The 13894-nt window shown below is 37.1% G+C and overlaps 1 protein-coding gene across 4 annotated transcripts in view; it reads right to left on the reverse strand.

Moving 5' to 3' along the window:
- The window catches only part of LOC101035445 (C-type lectin domain containing 6A), a 74188-nt gene that overhangs the window by 46749 nt on the left and 13545 nt on the right, over positions 1 to 13894 (reverse strand). Inside the window, exon 5 of one of the 4 annotated variants that reach the window (XM_003926686.3) lies at positions 265 to 380. The exons of the other annotated variants lie outside the window; for them this stretch is intronic. Coding sequence (XP_003926735.2) covers positions 265 to 380 — 116 coding nt within the window. The remainder of the gene's footprint in view (positions 1 to 264; positions 381 to 13894) is intronic. 4 annotated transcript variants of the gene reach the window in all.

The following is a 13894-nucleotide window of genomic DNA, read 5'->3' on the forward strand; positions in this document are numbered from 1 at the left end:
GAGTCAGATAGACATGGGGTTGAAATCCAGTTTCTCATCATAATAATTTATTGATTTGGGGCAAGTTATTTAGTTTTTCATGTGTAAAACTAGTTCAGAAAAAGAGAAGTTTGCATGAAGTTTAAGTGATATAATGCATATCCTTAGTAATGCTTAATAATTATTAGATCCTGTCATCATCATAATTATCAGTATTAACATTATTAGTCACTCCTAACAAAATTTCCCCATTCTGTGTAAACAAGGCCCCAGTTGTGCACTCACCTGACATTTTTCTCAAAAGGTGTCTTATCAATCCATTGCCAATTATTATTACCTTGTGGGTCTGAAAGCCCCAGAAAATAAGAAAGTGACTCATTCAGCTGTTGGACAATGAAATTCTGCATGAAGGAAAAAAAGGAGTCAAAGACTTTGGTATTTCCAGATTGAAGAGAGTAAAGATTCCTTATAGCCTTCAGAGTTACTCTTTAGATGAAAACACAAGGTGTGAGGAGTAGTCACATGATGGCCTGCTGACCAAGAGTACAGGCCTAAAACACCAACATCATTACAGGGAAGAGACAGTCCTAATACATGAGTTCCCATCTCAGAATTTCATTCTTTTCTTTACCAAGAAACAGAATTGTCTTTAAAATTACATAAATTTATTTTCTGTGTTTTCAATCTTTTTTTAAAATTGTATATGTTCAGATGGGGTAATGATTAATTCTATGCATCAACCTGACTGGACCAAAGGGTGACCAGATGAAAGTAAGGGTGTTTTCAGATGAGATTAGCATTTGAATTGGTAAGCTCAGTAGTAGATTGTCCTCCCCAGTGTGGGTATTCATCAACCAATCTGTTGAGGGCCTGAATAGAACAAAAGGCAGAGATCCTAGAAATCAAGCCAAATACCTGTAGCCATCTGATCTTTGACAAAGTTGACAATAGCAAGCTATACAGAAAGGACTCCCTATTTAATAAATGGGGCTGGATAGCTGGGTAATCATATGCAGAAGAATGTAACTGAATCCCTAGCTTTCATCATAACAAAAATTAACCCAAAATGGATTAAAAGTTTAAATATATGACCTCAAATATAAGAATCCTAGAAGAAACCCTAGGAACTACCATTCTGGACATGAGCCTTAGGAAATAATTTATGACTAAGTCCTCAAAAGCAATTGCAACAAAAACAAAAATTCTCAAGTGGGACCTAATTAAACTAAAGTGCATCTTAGCAAAAGAAACTATCAACGGAGCAAACAGACCACCTACAGAATAGGACAAAATATTCACAAACTATACGTCCAACAAAGATCTAATATCAAGAATCTATAAGGAGTTTAAACAACTGAACAAACAAGAAACAGCCCCATTAAAAAATGGGCAAAAGATATAAGCAGACACTTCTCAAAAGAAGACATATAAGCAGGCAACAAACATATGAAAAAATGCACATCTCTAGTCATCAGAGAAATGCAAACAAAAGCACTGTGATATAATCTCACAGCAGTCAGAATGGCTATTCCTTTAAAGTCAAAAACAACAGATGCTTGAGAGGCTAGTGAGAAAATGAAACACTTATGTACACTCCTGGTGGGAATGTAAATTAGTTCAGCCTCCATGGAAAGCAATTTGAAGATTTCTCAAAAAACATAAAACAGAAGTGCTATTCAACCCAGAAATCCCATTACTCAGTATATATTTAGCAGAAAATAAATAATTTGACCAGAAAAAGTATGTGCTCATATGTTCATTGCAATAGCATTTGCAATAGTAAAAACATGGAATCAACCTAGGTGCTCATCAATGGTGAATTGGATAAAGAAAATGTAATATATATACAAAATGGAATACTACATAGTCATTACAATGATTTAAATTGTGTTCTTTGCAGCCACATGGATTCAACTGGAGGCCATTATCCTAAGTGAATTAACGCAGAAACAGAAAACCAAATACTACATCTTCTCACTTATAAGAAGTGAGAGCTAAATATTGAGTACTCATGGATATAAATGTAGCAAAAATAGATACTGGGGACTAGTAGAGAAGGAAGGGAGGAGGAATGGAGTGGGGCAATGGTTGAAAAACCAACTATTGGGTACTATGCTAAGTATCTGGGTGACAGAATCAATTCTACCCCAAACCTCAGCATTGCACAATATACTCAAACAACAAACACAACCATGTACTTCCTAAATCTAAGATAAAAGTTGAAAGTATTTTTTAAAAGTACATGATCTACTGATGTCAGTAAGATGGTAGAATAGAAACCGAATGCCCTAGTTTCCCCATTAAGACAATGACAACAATATGTGAACCAAACTACCTTTGCGAACTTCAGAAAATAGTTAAGAAGATGGCCAAATAGGAACAGCTCTGTAGTGCAGATCCAAGTAAGAACAATGCAGAGTGTGAGTGATCACCATATTTCCAAATGAGTTTTTACTGCCCACAGACCAAGAGATTCCTGGACTGAAAAGTGCCATGAGTTTCCAGCACAGTTGTTTCAGCCAGCACCATGGGTCTCCACACAAAAACTCACACAAATCTGGGTGGCCATTTCAACTGGCACCTGGAATGCCTGGGAGACAGAGCCGCCCATTCAACTGATAAAGAGGGGGCTGAAACAGGGATCCAGGTGATCTGGCTGGGCAGGTATCACCACCACAAAGACCAGAAATCTGAAACGCTCTGGATTGAGAGTTTTGCAGCAAGTGCAGTGATGGTCCAGCTCGGTGAGGGGAAGGGTGACTGCCATTACCGAGACAGTCCACCATTATGAAGGCAGTCCACCATTACTGAGGCAGTCCATCATTACCAAGGAAGTCCACCATTACCGAAGCAGTCTGCCATTACTGAAGCAGACTACCATTACTGAGGAAGTTCTAACTGTACTTCTGTAAACAAAACCACAAGGAAATTTACACAGCAGCTGGGCAGAGCCTGCGGCAGCTCAGCAACACCTCTGCTGTCAGACTGTGACTAGACTCCCTCCTTGCTGGGGAGAACCTCTCTGAGAAGGGACAGCAGCACTTCAGGAACTTAAAAATAAAGCCCCACCTTCCAAGGACAGAGCACCTGGGTGAAGAGATGGGTATGAGTCACACTGCAGCACACTTAAACGTGCCTTCCCAGCAGCTCTAAATAGAACAACAGAGCTCCCAGCACAGCACTTGATGTCCCATAAGGGACAGACTGTCTCCTCAAGCAGCTCCCTGACCCCCATATATCCAAAGAGACACCTCATAAAGGAGACCTCTGGCTGACATCTGGTGGCAACCCTTCTGGGACAAAGATAACAGAAGAAGAAACTGGCAGCAACCCTTACTGTTCTGTAGCCCCTGCAGCAAAGAGACTTTTCCCCAGGCAATCAGAATCTGGAGTGAACCTTCAGCAGTCCTGCATTAGAGAGAACTATTAGAAGAAAAATTTAAAAACAGAAAACTTCAACATCAACAAAAAGGATGTCCACTCAGAGACCCCATCCAAAAGTCACCAACTACAAAGACCACAGGTAGATAAAGCAACTAAGATGGGAAGAAACCAGTGCAAAAAGGATGAAAACACCAAAAACCAGAACATCTCTCCTCCACCAAGGGATCACAGCTTATCACCAGCAAAGGAACAAGGCTGAATGGAGAATGAGTCTGATCAATTGACAGAAACAGGCTTCAGAAGGTGAGTAATAACAAATTTCTCTGAACTAAAAGAACATGTTCTAACTCAATGCAAAGAAACTAAGAACCTTGAAAAAAAAGTGTGACAAAATGCTAATGAGAGTAAACTGCTTAGAGAAGAATATAATGACTTAATGGAGCTCAAACCACAACATGAGAACTTCACAAAGCGTACACAAGTTTCAATAGCCAATCAACTCAATGAAATAAAATGAGAAGGCAATATTAGAGAAAAAAGAGTGAGAAGAAATAAACAAAGCCTCCAAGAAATATGGGATTATGTGAAAAGACCTAATTTACGTTTGATAGGTGTGGTGTACCTGAATGTGACAGAGAGAATGAATCCGATCTGGAAAACACTCTTCAGGATATTATCCAGGAGAACTTCCCCAACCTAGTAAGGCAGGCCAATATTCAAGTCCAGGAAATACAGAGAACACCACAAAGATATTCCTCAAGAAGAGCAATCCAAAGACACAATCATCAGATTCACCAGGGTTGAAATGAAGGAAAAAATGAAAAGGGCAGGCAGAGAGAAAGGTCAGGTTACCCACAAAGGGAAGCCCATCAGACTCACAGCAGATGTCTCAGTAGAAACCCTTCAAGCCAGAAGAGAGTGAGGACCAATATTCAACATCCTTAAAGAAAAGAACTTTCAACTTAGAATTTCATATCCAGCCAAACTAAGCTTCATAAACAAAAGAGAAATAAAATCCTTTATGAACAAGCAATTGCTGAGAGAGTTTGTCACCACCAGGCCTGCCTTACAAGGGCTCCTGAAAGAAGCACTAAACATGGAAAGGAACAGCCAGTACCACACACTGCAAAAATATACCAAATAGTAAAGATCATCGACATAATGAAGAAACTGCATCAACTAACGGACAAAAAAATCAGCTAGCCTCAAAATGGCAGGATCAAATTCACACATGACAATATTAACCTTAAATGTAAATGGGATAAATGCCCCAATCAAAAGACACAGACTGGCAAATTGGATAAAAAGTCAAGACCCATCAGTGTGCTGTATTCAGAAAACCCATCTCACATGCAAAGAGACATATAGGCTCAAAATAAAAGGATGGAGGAAGATTTACCAAGCAAATGGAGAGCAAAAAAAAGCAGGAGTTGCAATCCTAGTCTCTGATAAAAGAGACGTTAAACCAACAAAGATCAAAAGAGACAAAGAAGGGCATTAAGTAACAGTAAAAGGATCAATGCAACAAGAAGAGCTAACGATCCTAAATATATACACACCCAATACAGGAGCACCCAGATTTATAAAGCAAGTTCTTAATGACCTACAAAGATAATTCTACTCCCACACAATAATAATGGGAGACTTTAACACTCCACAGTCAATATTAGACAGATCAACAAGACAGAAAACTAACAAGGATATCCAGGACTTGGACTCAGATCTGGACCAAGCAGACCTAACAGACATCTACAGAACTCTCCACCCCAAATACACAGAATATACATTTTTCTCAGCACCACATGACATCTAATTTAAAACTGACCACATAATTGAAAGTAAATCACTCCTTAGCAAATGCAAAAGAATGGAAATCATAACAAATAGTCTGTCAGACCACAGTGCAATCAACTCAGGACTAAGAAACTAACTCAGAGCTGCACAACTTCATGGGAGCTGAACTACTGGCTCCTGAATGTCTACTGGATCAACCATAAAATAAAGGCAGAAATAAAGATGTTATTTGAAACCAACAAGAATGAAGACACAATATACCAGAATCTCTGGGACACATTTAAAACAGTGCCTACAGGAAAATTTATAGCAATAAATGCCCACAGGAGAAGTGAAGAAATATCTAAAATTGACACCCTATCATCAAAATTGAAAGAGCTAGAGGAACAAGATCAAAAAACCTCGAAAGCAAGCAGAAGACAAGTAATAACTAAGATCAGAGCAGAACTGAAGGAGACAGAGACAAAGAAAACACTTCAAAAAATCAACAAATCCAGGAGCTGGTTTTTTTAATATATCAACAAAATAGACAGCCCACTAGCCAGATTAATAAAAAAGAAAGAAGAATCAAATAGATGCAATAAAAAAATGATAAAGGGGTTATCACCACTGATTCCACAGAAATACAAACTACCATCAGATATTACTACAAACAACTCTATGCACATAAACCAGTAAACCTGGAAGAAATGGATAAATTCCTGGACACTTGCTTGAAACACTGAATAGACCAATAACAAGGGCTAAAGCTGAGGCAGCAGCAATTAATAGCCTACCAATCAAAAGAAGTCCAGGTCCAGATGGGTTCACAGCCGAATTCTACCAGAGGTACAAAGAGGAGCTGGTACCATTCCTTTTGAAACTATTCCAAACAATCCAAAAAGAGAGAATCCTTCCAAAATCATTTTATGAGACCAACATCATCCTGATACCAAAACCCAGCAGACTCAACTAAAAAAGAAAACTTCAGGCCAATATCCATGATGAACATAGATGCAAAAATCTTCAATGAAATGCTGTCAAAATGATTGCAACAGCACATCAAAAAGCTCATCCATTACGATCAAGTAGGCTTCATCCAGGGGATGCAAGGCTGGTTCAACATACACAAGTCTATAAACATAATCCACCACATAAACAGAACCAATGACAAAAACCACATGATTATCTCAATAGATGAAAATCCTCGACACAAGTCAACAGCCCTTTATGCTAAAAGCTCTCAATAAACTAGGTATTGATAGAATGTATCTCAAAATAATGAAAGCTACTTTACAACAAACCCACAGCCAATATCATACTGAATGGGCAAAAACTGGAAGCATTTCCTTTAAAATCTGGCACTAGACAAGGATGCTCTCTCTCATCACCCCTATTCAATATAGTATTGGAAGTTCTAACCAGAGCAATCAGGCAAGGCAAAGAAATAAAGGGTGTTCAATAAGGAAGGGAGAAAGTCAAACTGACTCCATTTGTAGATGACATGACTGTATACTTAGTAGACCCCATCATCTCAGTCCCAAATCTCCTGAAACTGATAAGCCACTTCAGCAAAGTCCCAGGATGCAAAATCAATGTGCAGAAATCACAAGCATTTCAACACACCAGTAACAGACTAACAGAGAGACAAATCAAGAGCAAACTCCCATTCACAATTGCTACAAAGAGAATAAAACACCTAGGAATACAACTAACAAAGAATGTAAAGGACCTCTTCAAGAAGAACTACAAACCACTGCTCAAGGAAAAAAGAGAGGACACAAATATATGGAAAAACATTCCATGCTCATGGTTAGGAAGAATCAACATCGTGAAAATGGCCATACTGTCCAAAGTAATTTACACACTCAGCACTATCCCTACCAAGCTACCAATGACCCTCTTCACAGAACTGGAAAAAAAATCACCTTAAACTTTATACGGAACCAAAGGGGAGCCTGCATAGCCAAGACGATCCTAAGCAAAAAGAACAAAGCTGGAGGCATCATGCTACCTGACTTCAAACTATACTATAAGGCTACAGTAATCAAAACAGCATGGTACTGGTCCCAAAACAGAGATATAGACTAATGGAACAGAACAGAGGCCTTGGAGGCAACACCACACATCTACAATCATCTGATCTTTGACAAACCTGACAAAAACAAGCAATGGGGAAAGGATTCCCTGTTTAATAAATGGTGTTGGGGAAACTGGCTAGCCATGTGCAGAAAACAGAAACTGGAACCCTTCCTGACACCTTACACTAAAATTGAATTCAGGTGGATTAAAGACTGAAATATAAAGCTAGCACCATAAAAACCCTAGAAGAAAACCTAGGCAAAACTATTCAGAACAGAGGCATAGACAATGACTTCATGATTAAAATCCCAAAAGCATTGGCAACAAAAGCCAAAATAGACAAATGGGATCTCATTAAACTCCAGAGCTTCTGTAGAGCAAAAGAAACAATCATTAGAGTGAATCAGCAACCAACAGAATGAGAAAAAATTTTGCAATCTATCCATCTGACAAAGGGCTAATATCCAGAATCTACAAAGAACTAAAACACATTTGCAAGAAAAAAACAAACAAACAAACCCATTCAAAAGCAGGCAAAGGACATGAACAGACACTTTTCAAAAGAAGACATATATGAGGCCAACAAACACATGAAAAAATGCTCATCATCACTGGTCATTAGAGAAATGCAAATCAAAACCACATTGAGATACCATCTCACACCAGTTAAAATGGCAATCATTAAAAAATCTGGAGACAACAGATGGCTGGAGAGGTTGTGGAGAAATAAGAACACTTTTACACTGTTGGTGAGAGTGTAAATTAGTTCAGCCATTGTGGAAGACAGTGTGGCAATTCCTCAAGGACCTAGGAGTAGAAATTCCATTTGATCCAGCAATCCCTTTACTATTATAAAGACACATGAACACGTATGTTCATTGTGGCACTGTTTACAATAGCAAAGACCTGGAACCAATCCAAATGCACATCGATGATAGACTGGACAAGGAAAGTGTGGCACATATACACCATGGAATACTACGCAACCATAAAAAACAATGAGTTCATTACCTTTGTAGGGACATGGATGAACCTGGAAACCATCATTCTCAGCAAACTGACACAAGAACAGAAAATCAAACACTGCATGTACTCTCTTATAGGCACGTGCTGAACAATGAGAACACATGGACACAGGGAGGGGAGCATCACACACTGGGGTCTGTAGAGGGGGCTAGGGAAGGGACAGTGAGGGGTGGGGAGGTTGGGGATGGATAACACAGGGAGAAATGCCAGATATAGGTGACGGGGGGATGGAGGCAGTAAATCACATTGCCATATAGGTAGCTATGAACCAATCCTGCATGATCTGCACATTTACCCCAGAACCTAAAGTACAATTTTAAAAAAAAGAAAGAAAATAGTTAAAACGTTGCAGCACCATTGGTAAGACCAAGGCCAAGAAAACACATTGAAGCAGTTAAGAAAGTCTACTGCATTTACTTGCCATAGGCCCTCCTCATATGAGGCACTGCACAAAGCAATAGAGAAAAAACTTTCATTTCCAAGCATCTTTTTTGGAAGGGAAAGAGAAGAGTGAAACAAGCATCAACTTTCTGGCTTTCCAGGGGTCTGCCTTAGGAACTGGTTTCTGTCACACCTAATTCAGACCACTAATGGGAAACACAACATATTGGGGATATTTGGTAGCTGCTAAGAACAAAAACAATCATGGCAGCTTATTACTGCTCCAGATAGACTGGAACTGCATATAGACACCAGGTAAAGCAAGAGAATGCAAGCTTCTACAAATAAAACCTGTGTAAATTACTTTATCTGGAAAAGTACACACAGGTCCAGAGAAGATGCAGCACCAGAAAAAATTTGAGAGACTCCTAGAATTTATACTCAGGCTGATTGGTGAAGGTCTGTACAAAGCCAGACAATAAATGCTAGAATAGGTGTTTTTTTAATGCCTAAATATAAACAGAAGATGTCAAGACATACAATGAAACAGAAAAACAAGGCTAAATTAAAGGAACAAAGTAGATCACCAGGCACTGGACCTAAAGAAAAAAGATTTATAAATAACCTAACAAAGACTTCAAAGTTACTATCTGAAAAATCTCAATGAGTTAAAAGACTACACAGATGGAGTACTAAACAAAATCTGGAAAATGATGCACAAACAAAATGAGAATATCAACAAACAGGAACTATTGATTTTTTTCAAAAATATACTGGAACTGAAGAATCTGATAAATAAATTTTAAAATTCACCAGAGAGGTTTAACAGAAAACTTGATCAAGTGAAGAAACAATCAATGAACTTGAGGACAAGTCATTTGAAGTTATCAGGTCACAGGAGCAAAAAGAAAAAGGAATGAAGAAAAGTAGAGAGAGCCTAATGATTTGTGGAAACCATGAAGTGGACCAATATATGCATTGTGGGAGTCATAGGAGGATAATTTTTTTAAAATGGGGCGGAAAGAAAACCTATTTCAAGAAATCATGGCCAAGAACTTCCCAAATTTTGTGAGAGAAGTGGGCATACAAAATTCAAGAAGCTCAAGTACAACTAGAACAAATCCAAAGAGACTCATACTAAGATGCATTTAATCAAACTGTCAAAAGTCACAGAGAAATAATGTTAAAAGTGGCAAAGAAAAGTGCTTATTATGTACAAGCAAGCTCCCATAACTATCAGCAGGTTTCTCAGTGAAACCTTGCGGGACAGAAGGGACTGTAATGATATATCAAAATACTGAAGAAAAAAAAAACAGCCAACTAAAAAAAACATATCTGGGAAAACTATCATTAAAAACTAAAGAAGAGGCTGGGAGTGGTGGCTCACATCTGTAATCCCAGCACTCTGAGAGGCTGAGATAAGTGAATCACTTGAGGCTGGAGTTCTAGACAAAACTGGCCAATATGGTGAAAATATAGCCAGGTGTGGTGGCATATGCCTGTAATCTCAGCTACTCGGGAGGCTGAAGCACAAGAATCTCTTGAGCCTGGGAGGCAGAGCTTGCAGTGAGCCAAGATGACACCACTGCACCCCAGCCTGGAAGAAAGAGGAAGACTCTGCTTCAAAAAAAAAAAAAATTTAAGAATTTCCCAGATAAACAAAAGTTGAGAGAATTCATTGCCACTAGATCTACCCTAAAACAAATGCTAAAGGGAATCCTTTAAGTTGAAGTTAAAGACTGATAGATAGTCATGAAAACATGCAAGCTTTCTGGTAAAAGTAAATATATACATAAATACAGACTTCTGTAATATTGTAATGTTAGTGCATGAATCACCTTTAATTCTGGAACAGAATTCAATTGACTTGCCCTCAAGTTTACTGATTCTTTCTAACATTCTTCTAATATATTTCTTTTAAAATGTATTAAAATAGCTATAAAATCTATTTTGAAGGAGGCATGATGTAAAAATAAGTAATTTGTGACACCAGTAACATAAACGGGGGTGGGGGAGGGAAGATAGCTGAAGGATAGAGGGATTTTTTATACAATCGAAATTGTTATCATCTTAAAATGGTTATAATTTTAATAACTTTAGTATGTTTTCTGTAATCCCCATAAGAATAACAACAATGAAATACTTATAGGAGATACACAAAAGGAAGTGAGAAAGGAATCAAAACCTACTACTCTAGAAAATCAGTGAAACACAAGAGATAGCAGCAAAAGAGGAACAAAAGGACAAAATACACAAGATATACAGAAATACTGAGCAAAACGGCAATATTAAGTCCTTCTCTGTAAAGATTGCTTTAAATGCAAATGGGTTAAACTTCCCAAGACCTATATTGCTGCAATTATTAATAAAAAGACAAGATCCAACTATATCCTATATACGAAAGACTTATGTTAGCTCAAAAGCACTCACAGGATGAAAGGGAAAAGATGGGAAAAGATATTGTTCCATGCAAATGTTAACAAAGAGAGAGCACAGGTCACCATTTATATCAGACAGATCACATGATATCACATTTATATCACATTTATATAAATTATATCACATTTATATAAAGTATATCACATTTATATAAAGTATATGAATTATATCACATTTATATAAATTATATAAATTATATCACATTTATATCAGAGAGATAAAATTTAATTCAAAAGCTGCCCCAAGGGAGAAAGAAGGAAAACATGGCAACTATAAATACATATGCACCCGATATTAGAGCACCTAAATATATAAGGCAAACATTACTGAAGTGAAGGGTGGAATAATTAGTGGGAGCTCAGCTGCAAGTGAGAGACATTGACAAACGCTTATCTATACTAAGTAAGAAAAATGAAAGAAGACTCAAATGACAAAATGAGAGGTGAAACATAACATATTACAAAATATCTGCAGAAATAAAAGGGATTATAAGAGACTACTGTGAATAATTATATGCCAATAAGTTAGATGACAGAAGAAATTGATAAAACGCTAGAAACATGCCACCTGCCAAGATTAAATGATAAAGAAATAAAAACCTGAATAGATCAATAACTAGTAGAAAAATTAATCCATAGTCAAAACCTCCCAACAAGAAAAGCCCAGAATCAGAAGACTTCACTGATGCATTCTACTACACATTTAAAGAAGAATTAACACTAATCCTCCTGAAACAATATCAAAAAATTGAAGAGGAGGAAACATTTCTGAACTCATTTGATGAGGCCAGCATTTTCCTGGTATCAAAACTAGAAAAAGATACTATGAAAAAACAACAGACTAATATGCCTGATGAATATTGATATTAAAATTCTCAGCAGAATACTACGAACCACTCCAATAGTGTACTGAAAGCGTTAAACACAATGACCGACTGGGATTTATTTCTGGAATGTAAAAATTATTCAACATATAAAAATCAATAGAATAAACCACATTAAGAATATTAAGAACAAAAACCTCATGATTATCTTAGCTGATTTGATAAAATCCAACATCTTTTACTAATAAAAACACTCAGCACACAAGGAACAGAAGGAAATTATCTCAGCATGATAAAAGTCATATATATAAAGCCCACCACTAACATCATACTCAATCTTTTTTATTTCAATAGGTTTTGGGGGAACAGATGGTGTTTGTTTACATAAATAAATTATTTAGTGGTGATTTCTGAGATTCTGGTGCATTCATCACCCAAGCAGTGTACACTGTACCCAATGTGTAGTCTCTTATCCCTCACCCACCTCCCACCCTTTCCCCTGAATTTCCAAAGTCCATCATATTATTCTTATGCCTTTGCAACCACGTTGCTTAGCTCCCACTTATGAGTGAGAATATATGGTGTTTGGTTTTCCATTCCTGAGTTACTTTGCTTTGAATAATGGTCTCTAATTCCATCCAAGTTGCTGCAGATGCTGTTATTTCATTTTTTAATGGCTGAGTAGTATTATGTTCTGTGCTTTATATATACAACATTCTCTTTATCTAAATATAGATATTAGGTATCTATATACGTATAGATATAAATATATAATAAATTATATATTGTATATAATATTTAAAGAAAATGTTTTATATATATATAAAGCATAGAACATAATACTATTCAGCCATAAAATTATATATATATACACACGCACACACACACACACACACAAACACACACACACACGTAATTTTCTTGATCCACTCATTGATTGATAGGCATTTAGGCTGGTTCCTTATTTTTTCCATTGTAAATTGTGCTGATGTAAACATGCATGTGCAAGTATCTTTCTCATGTAATGACTTTTTTTCCCCTGAGTAGATAACCAATAGTGGGGTTGCTGGAACAAACTAAACTATTTTTAGTTCTTTAAGGAATCTCCATACTGTTTCCCATACTGGTTGTACTGGTTTACACTCCCACCAACAGTGTAAAAGTGTTCCCTTTTCACCACATCCACACCAACATCTATTATATTTTGATGTTTTGATTACGGCTATTCTTGGGGGAATAAGGTGTCATTACATTGTGGTTTTGATTTGCGTTTCCCTCATCATCAGGGATGTTGAGCATTTTTTTGTAAGTTTGTTGATCATTTGTATATCTTCTTTTTAGAATTGTCTGTTCATGTCCTTAGCCCATTTTTTGGATGGGACTGTTTGCTTTTTTTTTTTTTTTTTTTTTTTCTTGCTGATTTGTTTCAGTTCTTTGTAGATTCTGGATATGAGTCCTTTGTCAGATTGCAAAGATTTTCACCTACTCGGTCAGTTGTGTGCTCTCTCTGCTGATTATTTCTTTTACTGTACAAAAGCTTTTTGGTCTAAGTCCCAACTGTTTAGCATTGTTTGGGTTGCATTTGCTTTTGGGTTCTTGGTCATGAAGTCTTTGCCTAAGCCAGTGTCTAGAAGGGTTTTTCCAATGTTATCTTGCAGAATTTTTATGGTTCCAGGTCTTAGATTTAAGTCCTTGATCCATCTTGAGTTGATTTTTTGTAAGGTGAGAAATGAGGGTCTAGTTTCATTCTTCTACATTGGCTTGCCAATTATCCCATCACCATTTGATGAATAGGGTATCCTTTTCCTGCTTTGTGTTTTTGTTTGCTTTGTTGAAGATCAGTTGACTGTAAGTATTTGGGTTTATTTATGGGTTTCCTATTCTATTTCACTGGTTTATGTGTATATTTTTATACCAGTACCATGTTGTTTTGGTGACTATGGCCTTATAGCATAGTTTGGAATCAGGTAATGTAATGCCTCCATGTCTGTCTTTTTTTGCTTAGTC

Source organism: Saimiri boliviensis, chromosome 7 (genome assembly GCF_048565385.1).
Source record: "Saimiri boliviensis isolate mSaiBol1 chromosome 7, mSaiBol1.pri, whole genome shotgun sequence".
Taxonomy (NCBI): domain Eukaryota; kingdom Metazoa; phylum Chordata; class Mammalia; order Primates; family Cebidae; genus Saimiri; species Saimiri boliviensis.